This window comes from Ambystoma mexicanum, chromosome 7q, assembly GCF_040938575.1.
Source record: "Ambystoma mexicanum isolate Mex_15411 chromosome 7q, UKY_AmexF1_1, whole genome shotgun sequence".
NCBI classification, from domain to species: Eukaryota; Metazoa; Chordata; class Amphibia; order Caudata; family Ambystomatidae; genus Ambystoma; species Ambystoma mexicanum.
Window position 1 is genome coordinate 571,308,240 of NC_090941.1, and position 21,424 is coordinate 571,329,663.

The 21,424-nt window shown below is 50.3% G+C and overlaps 1 protein-coding gene across 3 annotated transcripts in view; it reads right to left on the bottom strand.

The window, feature by feature from the left end:
- The window catches only part of LOC138528430 (mitochondrial ornithine transporter 1-like), a 148,672-nt gene that overhangs the window by 93,825 nt on the left and 33,423 nt on the right, over positions 1-21,424 (bottom strand). For all 3 annotated transcript variants that reach the window (XM_069640052.1, XM_069640054.1, XM_069640055.1), the window contains exons 3-4: positions 20,257-20,515; positions 3,330-3,467 (exon numbers count right to left, since the gene is read on the bottom strand). In XM_069640052.1, coding sequence (XP_069496153.1) covers positions 3,330-3,467; positions 20,257-20,515 — 397 coding nt within the window. The remainder of the gene's footprint in view (positions 1-3,329; positions 3,468-20,256; positions 20,516-21,424) is intronic.

The window sequence follows — 21,424 nt, forward strand, 5'->3', positions numbered from 1 at the left end:
GGCGTGCACAGAAAGCTTTTATTTAAAAAATGGAAGCAACTTCTTTGCAATGTGTGGTCAAGACTTTCCTCTGTTCAATGTGGCTCAAAGGCCCAATCGGATCGTGGCTGGGTGCGCTGGGAGGCGGGGATTCGCAGAGGAACCAAGGAGCAGGATCAGGGCCTGTGGGAGGGGGGGAGATCAGCATAGACGTGCAATGAGAGCTTTTAAAATAATGGTTGCAACTCCTTTGCAATGTCACAGGGCAGTGAGGGTCCACTTACCCCAAATCTGACACAAAAATAGCTTTCTGTATCCACCGTGGCAGTGAGGGTGATGGGGGGGGTGGTCTCGAATGGGTGGAAGGGGCCCCATGCGTTGTAATGTTTGGGGGTGAGAGGGAGAGCCGAGAGTAAGGCCGTCCTGACATTGTGCACTTTGGAGTTGAAGTAGTTCATGAGGGGGTTGCACACTGCAGTGGATGGCGTGCAGAAGGTGTAGAAAGTGGTTTAGAGAGAGACTTGACGATGGGTACGATCAGTGGCTGATTGGAGTTCTTGGAAGTAATGAGTGGCTTTGGCATTGCGAATGGCAGTTTTATATTTGTTGCAGCAGTGTCTGAGGTGTGGAAGTTGGGATTGTGTGTAGGAGGGCGATAAATAAGGTGGAGAAAGGTGGGGTGTGGGTGAGATGGAGGGGAGCAAGAGAGAGTGCTTCGAAGTATGCGTATGGAGTGAGTGTGTCTTTATATATGATGGCAATGCCACCACCTTGTTTGTGTGGGCGGTCTCTGTGGTGGATGCGATAGAGTGGGGGGAATAAAGTCAGGGATACTTGGTTTGTGGTGGGGTTTGATCTATGTTTCTGTAAGGAAGAGTATATCTGGACAGGGTGTGCCAATGAGTTAGTTTATTTCATGTGTGAGGGCTGGCACAGAATGGCAATTGAGAAGAATGCAGGTGTATGCAATTAGTTGCTTTAACAGATTGTTGTGTTGTAGTTTGATTTGGATGTTGTTTGTGTAATGTATGCAATGAATTTTTGTGGCAACCTGTGGCAAACAGGGGCCAAAAGTGAACACAGAATGCAATAGAGAAGGATATAGTAGCAACCCTTTGCTCGGTCTTCCCTTTGCTCTGGATGCCCTGGGCAAATGGACTTCCAAACGACAGTGCTCCTTTACCTGAAAATAACCTGGAAGTAACTTTGGCAGAGGTCACGTGGGCAGTCCTTAGATCGTTCCTGGATGCTTCTTGTGGGTCCCTTGACCTTTGCAGGCAACCTCAGGGAGTTGGAAGTCACATAAGTTATCAACTTACGTCTTAAGCTAAGGAGTGGGATGTCATGGCACGGTGGAGTTCAGTGTTGTAGAAGCATATTGACGACTTACCAGAGCCAGAAATTGAGAGAAACCTGGTATAAAAGGAGAGGTTGAACTGGCTTTAAGAGGTTCGTGGTATAATCCCTTATAAATGTGTTAGTAATAAACACCTTAAAGGGGCTCAGAAACCTGCCCTCTGTCAAAGGAGGCGTATGCTGATCTAGCCACTGAAGGTGTGCAATAATTATTTAATGTGACCCATAGAGATAAGCCATGGACATTCGCTGTTTAGTCTATATGACTTCACAAACCAAATGAAGGACAACTCTCAGATTAAATGAACTGCAGAAAAATGTTTCTGCTAATCACGCCACCCAAACACCCTTTTCTGATTGTTTGGAGAAAACCAACCAGGAATTCCAGAGAAATTCCAATGCATGCATCGCAAAAAATAAAAAGGACAATGAATGATTGAGGCCTACCCTTTCACCACGTTACATTACCTAGTAATTCCTTGGGAAGGAAACCCCAACCTAGTAACCAAATCTGAATATACCAAGAGGTTTTCGACTGGGCTCTAATGTATCCTTCCAGACACAATCAGTGTGCATTTTCATTGCATCCCATTAAGGAAAATGCTCTCGACCCTCACAACAGAGCATAAGGCAAGAGTAAACTGAGCTCTATGAATGACCAAAATGGGTCATTATGTGTATTCCCCATCCAAAAATAAAATCTACACTTACAACTGTTCCGGATCAGGGTTGGAAAAAGGAATTTTGGGCTAAAGAATCGGAGCGCATCCCTGTTGTACAAAGCCTATTGGACTTTAGCACCCACCTACTTCCACCAGTTATACCATGAAATGAGAACCAAGATGCACACATTCTTACAGAATCCCCACAGGCTCTTCGTGTCCGGGTGGTCAGCCCACGAGTAAAATGCTTGCCTCCGACTTGGGGCGGCCTGTCCCCCTCACGTCTGAATCTCACGGCCAACTCTGCCCCTAATCCTTGTGAGGTTGATACATTTGAGAACCATTGAATTGGGTAACACTGAAACCTGTTGTTAATGGGAGGAATCCAGCATGAAGTGCTGCATAAGAGCACAAATAATCATCATGACCCACCCTCCAACCTTTCAGGTTTAAAGGCAAGCCACCTTGAATGGCAAACTGGCTGCCTGGAACATCCTGCCCCATAAACACCAACATTCAATACTTCCACAAGACGTTCCAGAATGTGCTGAAATAAAAAAATGCCAGTCAAAGTAGCTGCCATAACTACTCAGCTACACAGTGTATTTGAAATCATGGATTAGCAAAAAACAGTAGTGTTGCTGTTCAATCTCCAAACACATGCACAAAGAGCTACTGTGGCACCTGACAAAACATCAAATACGTTAAAAAGGGGAAATGCAAGCAATCTAGATATTTGTTATGCGAACATCATTTCCGGCTCCTGGCAATTCGGCTCCAAAACCACTTGAGGAACCAGGAGAAAGCCATTCGATCAATTTGAAAACACAGAAATGTCCTAAAGAAACACCTTTCCCGCTTCCTATCACTCGGCACAACTCATGGCACTTGGGGAAGGGTGCCAACAACCAGAATCCGGAATACGTTTGGGCAAGTCTTACACTCCAAGTTATACGCTATGTATCCGCAAAACTAAAAAAAAAATATTTAAAATTAAAGCTTTTCAGCATGCAGAGCTTACTACACACCCGTCTGCACCTTCAACATTAAGCATTGCAATCTTGCCTCTTCCCACTTCTCCTAACTAAACAAACTAAGTTCCAGATCCACGAGAGCACCAGGAGACAATGTAAATGGCTGCGGTGTGCAGTACAAACCATAACAACATAACGTATTTTTGTCAGTACAAGTCTAGCTTTAACATTTCAAGAGAGGTAACATCCAGATACTGGTTGACTTAATTTTCTTCCAAATTACATTTTGCCCAGCCAGATAAATATGCTTCAGTAGCGGATTGGTGTTCTCCTTGTATCAAGTGGTTGTGGTACTTACTTTTCTCCTTGTGCAACCTTTCCAGACAGTTGCATTTCGTGCATGGCCTGTAGGCGACATTTGACCAGCTCTGTAGGACAGAGAACCAGCGAGGAGAACACAGAAGCAACAGAGCCCGCTGCTGCATTCTGCAGGTCACTGAAATGCAACCAGAGAAAACCATGTTGGTTTGCATTACCAGAATCATGCAGTGTGTATACAATTTACGTATTTATTTGGCTTCTGCCATTTAAAATGCAGTATTATACAAATTATTTTATAAAACAAATTCTACAGGGTATTCACTAGACATAAAAAACAAATTAAAGCCCCAGGTGACACCTTAAACACAGAAAATTGTAGTATTACTGATATGTTCTCATTAACATGGACTACTGTATAAACATAATTTAACAGTGCATCATTAGCAGAAATAAAAATCACATTTAAAGCTTTCAGTCCCCCAACCCCTATTCTGCATAAGCGTGACCTAATACACCTTTTCCACTAACTTGTTTGGCACAAGGCAGCATAAAGTAATACACCTATAGTTTGCCCCTTGCAAGCCTGTCCCGACACCACTGCTTATCAACATTTTTTGAGAACATTCAAACTCGTCCGAGTTATTAAGCTTCTCAGAATTAGAGAGCGCATTTTGTTCCAATTCTTTTCCAACAGCAGAGGGTATGAGCACCACCCACATTTGTAAGGCGCTGAAACTATTTGTTAATATCCAATATTACTTTTTGCTGCCTTGTGCCAAACTAACTCTGTTACTACCACACTACTGCACTGCCGTACTAAAAAAGTTAGGCGGTAAAGTGGAGGATTCACATCCAGACAAAGCTGGTGGTACATCTGCCACTTGACTGCCCAAAAGCAACAAAATCGTCAGCGGTAATTCTGCCGAAAACCTCCTCGAGTCCTATGTACTCTAATTAATGGGGACTAACACGCCTACCGCCACTTGTAATCTGGCAAGTGGCGGTAACAGTTGATCCGTTTGATGGTTTTTCGGCTGATTTACCCATTTATGTCGAGAGGACCTATCCTTGTAGAATGGGTCATTCAGAATGAGTATTAATACAAACATTGGCCTATCTCCCAGAATTCCTATAGAAAGTAAGGGAAGCACTGCTTTTTTCCTCGAGTACACATTTGTTGACCCATTTTACTTGTGTGACTCCATTAACGACCATCTTCTAAGGAGAAAAGTAACAAACTACTACATTTTGCTATGATAAAAACCAACTCAGCCGACTGGGAACATGGTTACCTGCTTCACATGAGATTTAAACCAGTAGTAAATGAATGGGGTTCACCAGAAGAGTCCTCAACTGGTTTGACTCCCACCTCTTGGATAGACACCAAGCAGTCCAGATGGGCAATTTCGGATCAGACCATTGTCCAGTTACCTCCGGAGTCCCACAGGGCTTAGTCATCTCAGCAGAGATCTTCAATCTCTATATGAAGCTGGTGGGGTCATTTGTCGGTCGCTGACTCAACACCTCACCTAACCTAACCAACATGCAGACAACACATTTTTAAACCTCATAGTGAGTTTTGATCAGAATGGATGATAAGCACGTATCTGAAGCTCAATCCTACAAAAACGAAATTCCTCCTACTAGGCCATCCAGCTAAACCAGAGACCATTCAAGGGAAGTTGAATGGCATGCACCATGACGGATTCACTGCTCAGCCGTTTCCCAACTGCCAAATCACTTTCATTCACTATAGACAGAAACCTCTCCTCCCGAAAAAGAAAAACTGCCCCATAACGGAACCTCATGATATCAACTAGCACTGATCTGGACGATAAAACTCATAGTTAAACAGATGGCTTCTGAACCATGGTCCAAACCCTAGTAATATTACACCTTGATGGAGGGAAGGCCCTCCTCACCGGTGTATTGGCTGCACACTTAGCCTACTAACTGCTTTTAAATGTTGACACTCGTCTGATCACCGGACCACAGAAATGGGAGCACCCTGTCTTAAGAGAACAGCATTAGTTGCCTATCCCATCAAGGCCATCTTCAAGGTAGTGTCATGATCTCTGCTTCCAAAAGGTCAGGGTTTTCCCAACTCCCTTGGAAGCAGATCCATAACCCAGGTTCCGAGGGCCAACCAGTCCCAATTGGGACCTTTTGGACCCAGTCCTGGCGCCAGTGGCACCAGGCTCATAAATGTGCCCAGTCCCAGCGCTGGAAGCGCCGGGCTCATAATGCTTGGGTGGACTTACCTGCAGCAGACCATGCTGCTTACTTGCCTGCCAGCTGAGCCTCTGATCCTCTTCTGTTTGGAACTACTTTTCCTGTTGGGTGGGGCAGGAGCCACTCCCTAGATTCAGAACACTGGAACTCTTCTGGAAAGCAGGAACTCCTTTTCTTACCTAGGCGTGGCTGTGGAAGGAGACACCTAAGCACTACAGGAGGCTATTTAAACCACACCCGGTGGATGAATCTTGCTTTGCGTTATTCTGCATCCTCTGCAGCAGAACGCTCATCGTGTCTTCTGCATCGGATCCTGGGCCTAAGGAAAAAGGCTTACCATCCTGAATCCAGTCTTCAGCAACACCTATAAAGACAAGAAAGAACAGGTTAGCATTCCGGCATCTGAAAGACAAAGGCTTACCTACTCTTCGTGCGCTCCGGAGGTCTTCACACTGCATTCCGGCATCTGAAAGACAAAAGCTTACCGACTCTTCGCACGCTCCGGAGGCCTTCGGCGCTGCATCCTGCATCTGAAAGACAAAACAAGGTGCGTTTAAAGACATTGGGGAACTTTAATACTCACGTGCCATTACTCCTTTCCACATCAACCCCAGTGGGTATTCCGGCACCCTGCAGCCGCTCCGAACTCATACCTGCAAAAGCGCATCGTGAAGCAGGCAACAAGCGCTTACTTACGTGCTTCCAGGCGCTTCTATTCATCATACGGACTCCATCTTCAACTCACTTCAGCCCGTCATCCGCCATCGCCGGAACCTGCAAAACAAGAGACATCATTGCTAAAGACTTTAAAGACAATAGAATTACTCGAAACCTACCGTTCGTGCAGTAAACGACGGACAGCAGTCCTCTGAAGTCAAGAGGCCTGCGCTACCGATCCAGTGAAGAAACTGGTTACAGCACCCTGCCCCGAGGCAGATGGAGAGCTCGGCATTTACTTACCTAAGGTGAGAGCGTTAACCTTTGGGGGTCTACAGGAGAGCAAAAAAGGGAAGAGATAGGGACACCCCAATAACCCCAGTTCATTAATCCCATATTTTCTGTCTGCAGACATCTTACTCTTGAAGTCAGGCATACAGTGCACAGAGGTCCAGCCCAAAGAGCCAACCGGGTGCTACACATCACCTTTGAAGATACGGTAGTCGCCCAGTCAAGACCGGCGCCTCTGCGAGAATCAGGTGAGCGTTACAGAACGCAAAGCCTACCGCAAAACTCTCGCCCAGGCGCTATGGAAACCTCGGATACTGACCACCTAGCCCGGTTACTTGGGGAACTAAGGGCAGAAGTGCATGCAGCTCGTCAGGAAACGAATGCTCTAAGAAGGGAACTAATTATTTCCAAGGAGAGAACAGACGGTCTTGCTAGACAATTGCTACAGTCACAAGCCGGACAAACCCCGTTACCCGCATCCGGGGCAAATCTTCCTTCAACCTCCTCTATGAATCCAGTGCAGATCAACCTACCTGGGAATGTACCTCTGGCTCCGCCCGAACGATTTTCTGGTGACCCAAAGAGGTTTGCAGTATTTATCAATCAGTGCCGGTTGCACTTCTTATGCCGGCCAGCAGCCTTTCCAACTGATCAAGCTAAAGTAGCTTTTGTACTTTCGTACCTTAGTGGCAATGCGGCAGACTGGTCGATCCCTCTAGTTAATCAAGATGATCCGGTTCTCCATGATTTTCAAGCCTTTCAGCTTAGTATGGAAAAACTGTTCGCAAGACATTCACAGGGGCAGGCCTTGGACAATGAGCTTCTTTCGTTGCGACAGGGTAATCAAGACCTTTTGGCTTATATTGCATCTTTCAATAGACTAATAGTGGAAACTCAATGGCCTGAGGACAAAAGGATTACGCTGTTTTACAGAGGTCTACGTGGAGAGCTCAAAGACGTTTTAGCCCAAGTAGTGAATCCCCCACAAGACTGTTCGGATTATATAGACTTGGTCGTTCAAATAGATCATAGACTGCAGAACAGGAAGGCCGACCGTTCCAAGTTTGATGCTCGAGTATTTTTCAAACCGCCAACTCCTTCCAAAGGAGTAGACTCCGGGGAACCCATGCAAATTGGGGTTCTGAAAGGTCCTCTAACACAAAAGGAGCGGGAAAGGAGAAAACAGTTGCAATTATGCCTATATTGCGGAAACTCAGGGCACTTTCTTCGAGACTGTCCGGTGAAACCTGCCAAGAAGGCAGTAGGAGCTGCAGTTACCAAAGTTACAAACTCTGAGCAGGGAAACGACCTCGCCCGACAAGAATAGAGGTCCTCTTGCCGAGCGTGAAAACCAGTTCCGTGACCTCGCATTTCGTGATACCTATGGTCCTCATTAGCCCTGATAATCCGGATCGATTACATGCAATTGAAGCTTACGTCGACAGCGGTGCCATCGGCAATTATGTGGATCATGAAATGGTTTTGAGGATGAATCTAACTCTTTGTCCCAAGGCTGTAAAGGACGTCATTACTACAGTGGATGGTACAGAGATAGCCTCCGGGCCAGTAACGCATACCACTCAAGAGGTGACGCTAGTAAGTCAAGATGGACACCATGAGAAGATCGTGTTCGATGTGATCAAGGCCCCTCAGTTTCAGATTATTCTAGGAATACCTTGGTTAGAGAAACACAATCCTCTGATCGATTGGCGAGCAAGAACCGTCCAGTTTCCAGAATGTGTCTCTACTTGTCACCTTCCACCTGGTGTTGCACTGGCAGCAATTTCTTCAGAGACTCCCCAGTTACCTCCCGAATACCTTGAATACCAAGATGTTTTCCGGAAGGATCAGGCTAACACTCTACCTCCTCATAGGTCTTATGACTGCCAGATAGACCTGATACCTGGATCTACTCCTCCTTGTAGTAGAATTTATGCTCTCACCGAGCCTGAGAACCTTCACCTTCGACAATACCTGGATCAATACCTGGTGAATGGGTTTATTCGTCCTTCCAAGTCCCCTGCTTCTTCAGCTTTGTTCTTCGTTCCAAAAAAGGAAGGAGACCTTAGAACTTGTATCGATTATCGCTCCCTGAACCAGATCACCGTTAAGAATAGATATCCGTTACCTTTGATCCCTGAACTCCTGGACCAAGTCAGAAAAGCATGCATATATACAAAGCTGGATCTTAGAGGAGCTTACCACTTGGTACGAGTAAAAGAGGGCGATGAATGGAAGACTGCCTTCCGCACCAAGTATGGGCTATTTGAATATCAGGTCATGCCCTTCGGACTTTGCAATGCCCCGGCCGCCTTTCAATATTTTATGAACGATGTCCTCAGAGAGCTCATAGATGTGTGTGTTGTTGTTTACATTGACGACATCCTCGTTTATTCTTCATCGGAATCTGAACATCGGAAACACGTGAAAATGGTCCTCGAAAGATTGCGTCAACACAAACTTTTCGCTAAGTTGGAAAAATGTGTTTTCAACGTGACTGAAGTTGAATTCTTGGGATTCATATTATCACCTGGCGGAGTACGTATGGATTCAAAGAAGGTCGATGCAGTTCTCAAATGGCCATCACCATCCTCCGTAAAAGGTGTGCAAAGCATGTTAGGCTTCGCTAACTTTTACCGCAGGTTTATCCCCGAATTCTCTCGAATAGTCCAGCCCATCACTGCCTTGTTAAAGAAAAACAAACGTTTTGAATGGTCTACCGAGGCGGAACAAGCTTTCCAGGAGTTGAAGACTAAATTTATCTCTGCACCAATCTTAAAACACCCTCGCCCCGAACTCCCCTACATCGTGGAAACTGATGCTTCAAGCCTTGCCATGGGGGCAGTTCTATCACAAAAGGACCCGGTAACCAATCAGTTGCATCCCGTGGCATTTTGGTCCCGCAAATTCTCACCTCCTGAAATCAATTACACGATTACTGACAAGGAACTTCTGGCTATCAAGTCTGCCTTTAAGGCTTGGCGGCATTATCTGCTGGGGGCCCGACACACTGTTACTGTGATTACGGATCACCGAAACCTGCAATATTTGAAAACCGCAAAAGCCCAATCCTCTAGACAACTCCGTTGGGCATTATTCTTTGCCGAGTTTGACTTCATAATTACCTATCGACCTGGTACCAAGAACGGTAAAGCTGATGCCCTTTCTCGGATGGGAGTGGAAGAACACTTGATCAACCCTAAACCTGTACCAATCATTCCCGAACAAAGAATTCTGGGTGTAATCGCCACAGAATCCATAGAGGAAGTTAAGGATAAAGCCAGGCAACTTGTAACTCCAGCAGACATACAGAATTGGCATCTGCAGGGAAAGGACTTTGCAGTAAAGGACAACTTATTGTATTTCCAAGAACGATTATACCTACCCAGCACAGATTTACAGAAAAAAGTAATCTCCTGTTATCACGATTCTTTAATGGAAGGTCATCCCGGTATGGCCAAGACCTCAGAAAAGATCAAGCGCTACTTCTGGTGGCCGTCTTGGAAAAAAGATATCAGAGACTTTATAATGTCTTGTGGAGTATGCGCCCAAAACAAGAGTCAAAAGGAAAGACCAGCAGGCCTCTTACGCCCTATTGACATCCCACCTCGCCCTTGGCATACGCTTTCTATGGACTTCATCACCGATCTACCTCCATGCTCCGGATACAATACGATTCTAGTAATCGTGGACTTATTCTCCAAGATGGCGCATTTCATTCCGCTCAAAGGCTTGCCAACAGCAGCAACTCTGGCCCGAGAATTCCTCGAAAACATCGTCCGACTACACGGTTTTCCTTCGGTTCTAATTTCGGATCGAGGTAGTCAATTTATTTCTCATTTTTGGCGAAGTTGCTGTCGGTCGGCTCAAATTGATATGAGACTATCGACCAGTCACCACCCTCAGACTGACGGACAAACCGAGAGGACCAATCAAACTCTGGAACAGTATTTACGCTGCATGCTGCAACAAACTGAAAAAACTTGGAAAGACATCCTTTGGATAGCCGAATATGCCTACAATAACTCTGTCCATTCGGGAACTGGGAAAACACCGTTTTTTCTTTTGTACGGCAGTCACCCTCGAACCTCGGAGTTGGATCCCCTCCAAGATCTTGAAACACCAGCAGTAGACTACCTGCATTCTACAATCACCCAAGCCTTTAAGGAAGCTGTTTCTCACCTTCAAAGGGCTAAAGAACAATACAAGAAAGGAGCAGATCAACATCGGAAGGAAGCCCCTCAATATCAAGTAGGGGACCAAGTCTGGTTATCCACCAAATATCTACCTCTAAAAGGGCCACGCACATTCAACCCAAGATACCTTGGTCCCTATTCCATCACTACCATAGTAAACCCAGTAGCGGTCAAGTTGGACTTGCCCCCTCACATGAAGATACATCCGGTCTTCCACGTCTCTCTATTAAAACCCGTGCAACCTCAAACCCGACTAACTAAATCTCCAAAACCCATCCTAGTTGATGGAGAACTCGACTTTGAAGTCAAAAGCATTCTGGACTCCAAGATCTCCAAATCTAAACTATTTTACCTAATTGACTGGAAAGGCTACGGCCCCCAAGAGAGATCCTGGGAACCTGCTGAATATGTCCACGCTCCTCGCCTAATCAAAAGATTTCACCGAACATTTCCTGACAAGCCAAAACCCCCGGAGAAGCCCGGTTTGGGAGGGGCCTTGAGGGGGGGTACTGTCATGATCTCTGCTTCCAAAAGGTCAGGGTTTTCCCAACTCCCTTGGAAGCAGATCCATAACCCAGGTTCCGAGGGCCAACCAGTCCCAATTGGGACCTTTTGGACCCAGTCCTGGCGCCAGTGGCACCAGGCTCATAAATGTGCCCAGTCCCAGCGCTGGAAGCGCCGGGCTCATAATGCTTGGGTGGACTTACCTGCAGCAGACCATGCTGCTTACTTGCCTGCCAGCTGAGCCTCTGATCCTCTTCTGTTTGGAACTACTTTTCCTGTTGGGTGGGGCAGGAGCCACTCCCTAGATTCAGAACACTGGAACTCTTCTGGAAAGCAGGAACTCCTTTTCTTACCTAGGCGTGGCTGTGGAAGGAGACACCTAAGCACTACAGGAGGCTATTTAAACCACACCCGGTGGATGAATCTTGCTTTGCGTTATTCTGCATCCTCTGCAGCAGAACGCTCATCGTGTCTTCTGCATCGGATCCTGGGCCTAAGGAAAAAGGCTTACCATCCTGAATCCAGTCTTCAGCAACACCTATAAAGACAAGAAAGAACAGGTCAGCATTCCGGCATCTGAAAGACAAAGGCTTACCTACTCTTCGTGCGCTCCGGAGGTCTTCACACTGCATTCCGGCATCTGAAAGACAAAAGCTTACCGACTCTTCGCACGCTCCGGAGGCCTTCGGCGCTGCATCCTGCATCTGAAAGACAAAACAAGGTGCGTTTAAAGACATTGGGGAACTTTAATACTCACGTGCCATTACTCCTTTCCACATCAACCCCAGTGGGTATTCCGGCACCCTGCAGCCGCTCCGAACTCATACCTGCAAAATAAAAGACAGTTAGAGCGCATCGTGAAGCAGGCAACAAGCGCTTACTTACGTGCTTCCAGGCGCTTCTATTCATCATACGGACTCCATCTTCAACTCACTTCAGCCCGTCATCCGCCATCGCCGGAACCTGCAAAACAAGAGACATCATTGCTAAAGACTTTAAAGACAATAGAATTACTCGAAACTTACCGTTCGTGCAGTAAACGACGGACAGCAGTCCTCTGAAGTCAAGAGGCCTGCGCTACCGATCCAGTGAAGAAACTGGTTACAGCACCCTGCCCCGAGGCAGATGGAGAGCTCGGCATTTACTTACCTAAGGTGAGAGCGTTAACCTTTGGGGGTCTACAGGAGAGCAAAAAAGGGAAGATATAGGGACACCCCAATAACCCCAGTTCATTAATCCCATATTTTCTGTCTGCAGACATCTTACTCTTGAAGTCAGGCATACAGTGCACAGAGGTCCAGCCCAAAGAGCCAACCGGGTGCTACACATCACCTTTGAAGATACGGTAGTCGCCCAGTCAAGACCGGCGCCTCTGCGAGAATCAGGTGAGCGTTACAGGTAGCCTGTATCATATACAAGGCAATATGGGGGAGGGCAGTAGACCAATATCTCAAATATATAGACACCTGAGCGACATACCCAACCCCCAGAGCGCGGAAATGAAGGGCAAATGGGAAATAGACGTAGGCAGAGAAATGACAGAGGGGGAGTGGAATAGGGCACTTACATTCCCCAAAGAGGTGTCCAGGAATCATAGATTTCGACAAATACAGATGAATGTGTTGCACCGAACCTACCTAACCCCGAAACGAATAGCTAAGTTTAACAAACAATCACAGTCGCACTGCACCTGGTGTATGAGGGAGGAAGCGGATCTAATCCACATGATGTGGGAATGCCCCAAGACCAGGACACTGTGGGATAGGGTAAAACAGACATGTGAGAAAACAGGCATGACCAACTACAAATGGGCACCTGAGGAATGCCTACTAGGAACCTACCCTAGGCTAGCCAAATTGAAACACATAGTCAGACTCATGGACATAGTGTGCATCCTGGCCAAAAGGACCATAGCCATGTCCTGGAAAAGATCCGCAGGACCGCAATACAAAGCATGGCATAGTGAAGCAGAGCGATGGGTGTCGGCTGAGACCAAGGCCTGGGAAGAAAGTGTCACTAGATCTATGGATGAGTCCAGCAGAGCTCTCGAGCCATGGAAAGAACTCACTAGGCATATGTTCCTCCCCTCGGATGACAAGCCCCCATGAGCCCATGACCCGAAACAAACTCACCTACAAGACAAGAAAGGGCAACCCCGGATGCATGACTGGAAACGAGGATGGTCCTGGGAAGGTATCACCCCTGCACCCTCCCCGAGTATGCTACCCAACTTCCCTATACCCCCTCCTCCCCGAAACAAGAGATGCTGAAACATATGGACATGGCAAGGAGACAGTTACTGTTACTCGTCATTTGTTGTTTGTTACATTGTTAAGGCTAAGGAACAAGTTACTTACCTGTAACTGTTGTTCTCCAGCATGGGTCTGGCATGGATTCACATGCTCATGAATATTCCCCGTCGTCAGGCTGGGAATCCTCGGTAAAGAAAAAACCAGTATCAGTTTCGTTTCTGATCTGTCTTTCGTAGTAATAACCAATCACTGGTCTCTGCGTCATACTGACCACAGCCAATGACTGCCCTCTACCTAAGCACCGCCTCTGGCAGCCATCTTCAGATTTGGAAGCACGTGAAGTGGCAGTATGACCAAGTGAAGAGCCGCAGAGGGGTAGGCGGGAGGGTTCGCATGTGAATCCATGCCAGACCCATGCTGGAGAACAACAGTTACAGGTAAGTAACTTGTTCCTTCTCCAGCATGGGGTCTGGCATGGATTCACATGCTCATGAATAAAGAATACATAGCAGTACACACATGCACAACCACGGGAGGTGGCAAAGGCTCAACATTAAGCATCACATCAACTCAACATTAAGCATCTTACCTCCTCACCAGGCTCACCTCAGGCGAACAGGTTGCGCAGCACTGCTTGGCCGACCCTGGACTCCTCCCTGGAATCCCGGTCGACGCAGTAGAATTTCGTGAAGGTGTGCGTCGACCTCCACGTAGCAGCCCTGCATATGTCCAGCAGGGGCACACCAGATAGGAACGCCGTGGTAGCTGCGATCGCTCTGGTGGAATGGGCTCTCGGACGGCCAGGCAGCGGTCGGTTTGCCAACCGGTGACAGTACATGATACAGCCGGAGAGCCATCTGGAGATGGAAGCCTTCGAGAGAGCCTTCCCCTGATTGACAGGTCCAAAGTTCACAAAGAGTTGTGACGTCTTCCGAAAACCTTTCGTGCGGTCCACGTAGAACTTCAGCGCTCTAGCTACATCCAGCGAGTGCAAAGTCCTCTCAGCCGGCGACGAAGGCGACGGGAAGAACACAGGTAACACCAAGGGTTCGTTGAGATGAAAGTCCGACGGTACCTTGGGCATGAAGGAGGGGTGCGTCCTGAGCACTACCCTCGTGTCGTGGAAAGTCAAGTACGGGGCCTTGCAGGAAAGGGCCTGGATCTCTCCCACTCGTCGTGCGGAGGTGATGGCCACGAGAAAAGCTGTTTTCCACGATAGAAACTTCAACGGGGCCGAGTGCAGAGGCTCGAACGGAGGTCCCATGAGTTTGGTCAGCACCACGTTGAGCTCCCACGCCGGGGCCGGAGCCTTCACCGGCGGGAACGATCTGAACAGTCCCTTCATGAACTCTTTCACCAGACGATGAGACCACAAGGACGTCCGGCCCGTGGTTCTGGTGTATCGGGAGATCGCAGCAAGATGAATCTTGATGGACGCGTGTGCCAGACCAGCCTTGGCCAGCGTCAGCAGGTACGGCAGCACTTGGGGAGCCGTAATCCGTAGAGGGTTAACCTTCTGTGCGTGGCACCAGACAGAGAACCTCTTCCATTTGTGTCCGTAGCATTTAAGAGTCGAGGACGCCCTGGCCTTTGCAAGAACCTCTCTGCAATCGGCCGGTATGTCGTATCCTCCAAACTCTAGCGCTGCAGGAGCCAGGCCTGCAAGTTCAGCGACTTCGGGTCGTGGTGGAGGATGGCGCCTCCTTCCCTGGAGAGTAGATCCGCGTCCGCCGGCAGCTTGATTGGCGGGGACGCCGACAAGTCCAGAAGGTCCGGGAACCATATCTGCCTCGGCCACGCAGGTGCGACGAGGATCATCCTGCACCGTGACCTCTTGAGCTGGTTGACGAGCCGGATTAGCAGAGGCAAGGGAGGGAACGCGTAGAGGAACAGGCCCTCCCAGGGGAACGAGAAAGCATCGCCCATGCTCCTCGTCTGGGGAAACCTGCTGGCGAACCTCCGGCACTTGGTGTTCGTCGCCGTCGCGAACAGGTCGATCTGGGGTGTGCCCCACCGTCGGAAGAGGCGATCCACCAGATCCTGCCGTAGTTCCCACTCGTGGCACGAGCGCAGCTCCCTGCTGAGTGAGTCGGCGATGGTGTTTTTTATCCCTGCCAGATGAAACGGCACCAGAAGAATCCCTTGGGCGACGGCCCAATGCCACAGGTCCTGCGCCTCCTTGGACAGCGCTGGGGACCTGGTTCCGCCCTGTTTCCTGATGTAAAACATGGTGGTGGTGTTGTCGGTGAAGATCCTCACCACCTTGCCCTTGAGGGACGGAAGGAAGGACCTGAGGGCCCAAAACACTGCACGGAGCTCCAGGACGTTGATATGCAGGGACTTCTCCGTCGGGAGCCAGAGTCCCCTTGCGTGCAGATTTTCGGTGTGCGCTCCCCACCCTTCTAGGGAGGCATCCGTGGTCACAGTCACCTGGTGGGCTGGGGTCTGGAAGTCCATGCCCGCCGTCAGATGCGCGCGGGTGCCCCACCACCGTATCGCTCGTCGGAAACTCTCGTCGAGCTTGATCCTTTCCTCGAAGCTGCCCGTCGTCTGGATCCAGCGCGCATCCAGGAACTCTTGCAACGGGCGCATCCGGAGCCTGCACATGGGAATGAGGTAGATGCAGGAAGACATCATCCCGAGGAGGGACTTGATGGACCTCACCTTGGCCGCGTCGGCCACCAACATCCGTTGCACCTTGCCCAAGATGGTCCTGGTCCTCTCCTCCGACGGGGAGGCCAGAAGGGACACTGTGTCGAGCCTCGCTCCCAGAAACAGTGCGACTTGCGCGGGCACCAGGTGGGATTTGGCGTAGTTCACGGAGAATCCCAGGTCCGTGAGGAGTTGGACGGTCCTTGCCGTGTGGACCACGGCGAGCTCCCTCGTCTTGGCGCGGATGAGCCAGTCGTCCAGGTAGGGGTAGACGTGAATCCCCTCGCGGCGCAGCTGCGCCGCCACCGGTGCGAGGCACTTGGTGAAAACCCTGGGTGCCGACCGCAGTCCGAAGGGAAGGGCTTTGAACTGGTAATGACGCCCTTGGACCACGAATCTGAGGAATTTTCGGTGCCCCTTTAGGATGGGAATGTGGAAGTAGGCATCCTCCAAATCCAACGACGATAGGAAGTCTCCTTCCTCCAGCTGACCCAGGACGTGCTGGAGGGTGACCATCCGGAACTTCTGCGCCTTGATGAACTTGTTCAGGCGTCGCAGGTCCAGGATGGGGCGCCATCCTCCCGTCTTCTTCTTCACGAGGAAGTAACGCGAGTAGACTCCGGAGCCCCGAAGCCTCTTTGGGACGAGTTCGATGGCGCCCTTTCTGAGCATCGCCTTTACCTCCAGGAGAAGTTGAGGGACGTGAAGTTCTTTCCTGGCCACGGGGGGGACGCGCGGGCACCTTCTTTGAAACTCGAGCGCGTGGCCCCGGGCCAGGGCGTCCAGCACCCAACGGTCGGTGGAGATGGACTCCCACACGCTGACGAAGCCCGCCAGCCGGCCTCCCACCGGGGTGCTTCGGTGGGGGCCCGACCCCACGGCCGGTTCAATCCTGCTTGGACGCGGCCTTGCCGCCTTGGCCTCCTTGGCGACGACGGCGGGGGCCGCCAGACTTGCCTCGTCCTCTGTAGGCCTCTTGCGACGACGAGCGGGCCGCTTGACGGTAGGAAGCGAAACCGCCGCCGGAACCTTTGGAGGCGCCCTTGCCTCCGCCGCTCCGAAAGGGCGTCCGCCGTTGCTGCAGTACTCCAAGGGCCCGGGCCGTCTCAGTATCCGCCTTGATGGCCTGAAGGGAATCGTCCACTGTCTTCCCAAACAGGTTGTTCCCGTCGAAGGGCATGTCCAGGACCCTGGTCTGGACGTCCTGCCGAAAGTCCGTAGCCTTGAGCCATCCGCGACGTCGAAGGCAAACGCCGTTGCCCATCTGGCGGAACCCAGTGTCGGCGATGTCCGTCGCCACGGTGATGGCGTGGTCCGAGGCCACCTCACCTTCCTGCAGGATCTCAAGGGCCTCCGCCCTCTTGTCGTCCGGCAGAAAATCCAGCAGGGGAGCTATCTTGTACCAGAGTTCCCTGTCGTAGCGGGCCACGATAGCCAAGGCGTTGGCCGCTTTAATCGTCGTCGCCGCCGACGAGATGACTCTGCGTCCCATGGCATCCAATTTCTTTCCCTCGCCGTCCGGCGGGGAAGTCGACGTGGAGGCCGCACCCCCCCCCGCTTTCTTCCTGGCTGCCGCGGAGACGACGGAGTCCGGGGTAGGCTGCGCCCGGAGGCATAGGGGGGCCGAGTCCGGGACCCGGTACTTTTTCTCGTACCGGTCTCTTTTCGCTGGCGTCGTGGAAGGGTTCTTGAGGAGGGAAAGGCCCTCATCCCAAATGTCGTCCAACAGAGGCACTGCGAGGACCGTCTTCCTCTTGGTCTCGCGCCGTTGGTAAAGGAAGCCTTCCTTTTTCTTCTCCTCAGGGCAGAGTTGGAAAAGCTCGGATGCCCTGGCGATCATTGAGTGGAACGATCCAATCTCGTCGGGCGGAGAAGCCCTGGTGGGAGGCGACGACGGAAAATCCTCGTCGTATGCCTCGTCGTCCGTACCCGTCGCTGCCGTGTCAGTCCCCGTATCATCCCCTCGGGTGGACGGGGAGGAGGGCTGGACGGGGCGCGACGGTTGAAAAGGAGGCGGTGGATGGATCCTTCTTTTCTTGGTAGGGGGAACACCAGAAGGTCCCGGTTCTGGATCCCCCGACGGGAGAGGTTCCTCCGTCGGTAACGGTAGTCTCGTCCTTATCTCGGAGCATAAGGACTGTATAGCCAACAAAATGGCCGCTGAGTTGTCTTGCGGCGCTGGCAGAGGGGAATCCGACGGGCGAGCAGGGGCCCCGTCGGTATCCTCGACGATGTCGTCGTCGTCACCTGCGTCGGGGCCCATTCCGACGGGCTGGTCTTGTTCCACGCCTAGGCCGTGGCTTAAGACCTCGATCAGTTCCTCTTCTGAGGTTGAGGCCGAATCTACGACGACGCCCTGCCCCCCCTTCTTCCCCACGGAGGGTTTCACGGGGGTCCTATCGATGGGCACGAAAGAAGACTCCCTCCGAGGAGGCAGGGAGATTCTGGGCCCCGAGGCCGCCACCACTGGTGCAGCCTCCACAGGCTGGGCCAGGGCCGCCGCGACCGTTTCGATAGAGGGCTTGGTCGAATGGATCAAGGCCTTCACCACCTTAGGTGCGCTCACCGCCTTATCCTTGAGGGAGGGGGCACTGCCACGCTCCTCCTCTGCCTTAGAGCTCGACCGGGGTCTCTCCAGGAGCTTCGCCGGGTGCTCGGCCTTCCTCTTACCCGACCCAGAGCGTTGGCTCGTGGTTGATGGTGCCGGGGAGGGTGCGCCCTGCCTGGCGCCCGTAGAGCCCGACCGTTCGGCGCTCCCGGTGCCAGCGGACTCGCGGTGCTTGGCCTTATGTTGGGCCCCCGTCGCCGGGGCGCCCTCAAAGGTCTTAGAAGACCGCTCAGATTTCTTCTTCTTTTCGCCAGACGGGCTCTTACCCTCCAGCCAGCTGGCGAGACGTTGATGGCGGTCCTTCATGGTCCGTTCCGACATGTTGCCGCAAAACGCACAGTCCTTCTCCACGTGCGTCTTGTCCCCATGAAGGCAGTAAAGGCAGAAAGAGTGTTCGTCCTCCTTGAAGACGTTCTGCAGCTGGCATCCAGGGCAGGCCCTGAACAGCTTTCCGGGCGTCGAGCTTCCCTTCTCCTGGGCCATCTCCGAGACCGGGCCTGAGAAGCTTCTGGAGTCCTCCGAAGTGTAGCTCGACGAAATCTTCACCCTTGAGGGGCACAGATGAATCCGACACGGGTCCCCGTTGATCGGATGTAGGATCGGTGGAGCTTGAGGCTCTTTTGACCGAAAGAATCGAAGTTTTTGTGAAAAAGCGCGAAAAAATAGCACTAACGCTCGAGAGCAATAGCACGAGGATCCCAACACATGAACGTGCGGTAAAAATCTGAAGATGGCTGCCAGAGGCGGTGCTTAGGTAGAGGGCAGTCATTGGCTGTGGTCAGTATGACGCAGAGACCAGTGATTGGTTATTACTACGAAAGACAGATCAGAAACGAAACTGATACTGGTTTTTTCTTTACCGAGGATTCCCAGCCTGACGACGGGGAATATTCATGAGCATGTGAATCCATGCCAGACCCCATGCTGGAGAAACCGAAAAGCACTGTAAAAGAGTATGCACAAGACGCATTTGCAAAACTTGTAAGTGATATTACTAAAAATGCCAATAAACAAATTTTAAAAAAAAAATCATATACAAGGCAACACCATTTGGATGCCCGTCTATCTCTCTATAAAACTCACCTTCTCATGTGGCATGCACACATCCAGAAGTCAGACTGTTGCAATGCTCGAGACAAAACTACAGGACAATGAGAAACTAAGCATTTTCTTGCTAGGCAGCAGCCTACTAGAACACTATCCAGATCGAAATTTGGATGGCCGCAACAATTTTGTAGTTCAGAAGGACCTCAATACCCTGCTCTTTAGTAATTACTTATTGAGCCCATAGGACCCTCCAGCTTCTCCTCATAGCCACCACTGTGGACCAGGACCTCTGGGTCCACAGTCTGAACTGGTCCCCTCGAGGGCCAGCTTACACTTTTATTGTAATCCTCAACCAACATTGTGCAGTGCTCCATTACTTCCGAGCTAGTTTTGCATTACATAAGCCTGAAAACAAATGCAAAAGTTAACAATCGTGCTTGAAAAGGCTGCTATTCACCCCAGTGTAGCGGTACATTTCCTAAATCGTAACCGTTACAAATGACCAGAAGCGCACCGGTTCCTCACCTCAGCATTACATTCTTATTCAGTCCACCAATGGTCCTCACAACCTGCTGGCAAAATCCATAGCACATGAAGAGCACAGAGTTCTCTGCAATGTTAGCCATGAGGGCTGGACTGGTCCCCATGTAGAAGCTTCGAAGTCCCCCTTGCTTGTAGGTTGATAAAGCGCATTCCACTAGTCCCTTGTACATGTTGGGGAATGTCTGCATCTTCACCTTAGCCGTATCGAAGGGTTGCCCCGCCAGCACACATGCAGTTCCACCTGAGGAGACAACATAATAGTCTTAAATAAGTACTATCCATATGTATTGAATTATTGCAGAGAGTAACCTACATACATAATTTAACATAAGCACTTTGTCTGGTGTATCTTTAAAATTAGAATACCAACTTTTAATAGTTTGTTTTCTGGTCTGGCCGAGAGCTAAATTCCCATTTTGAAATACCTAAAACCTTCTTTATCGCAGCCATGAAAACAAGTTAGCGTTTCAAGGCTTTCAATAGAAAGGCGGTCGTTACGAGTGTGGCGGTAAGGGGTTAATGGCGCCGGTAAAGGTGCCGGAGCCGTCAACCCCTTAGCCGCATTAAGAGTCTACTCGCGGGAACCCGCTAAGGACGCCTGCTTTTACCAGGCGCCCTTAGCGGGTTCCGTGAGCAGTCCAGGGTGCTAACAATGGGCCCGTTATTAACTGGCCCGTTGTTAGCACCCTCCCCATTCCCATTGAGCCCTATGGGGGCCTGAATGGAAATGGGGATGGGTTCCTTGAATGAGGAATTACCGGGCCCTCCAAGGTCGGAATGGCTCGGTAATTCCTCATTCAAGGAACCCGGACCCGGTAAGGGGGTAACCATGCCGCTAATAGTGGCATGGTTACCCCCTAACTCGTAATGACCCTCAAAGTGTCTATAACTTTCACACCGTTTCCCTTTTCAAAATAATAGGAATCATATGTGATGTTGTGCCAGAGGCTGTGGCCGCACACGTGATGAGGCGGCATGGAGAACCATGAAATTTCTGTGACTGCCATCGATGAGGGTGTGTCAGAAAAGCAATAAAGTTAGTTACGTGCCAGAAGTTAAATGGTGTGGTTGTCTTTTTACTTGGTGTCCTGCGTCAGCCTATGAATTATGCGTGCTGAGCGGGGACACTACACAAGGCGGAGCCCGCATA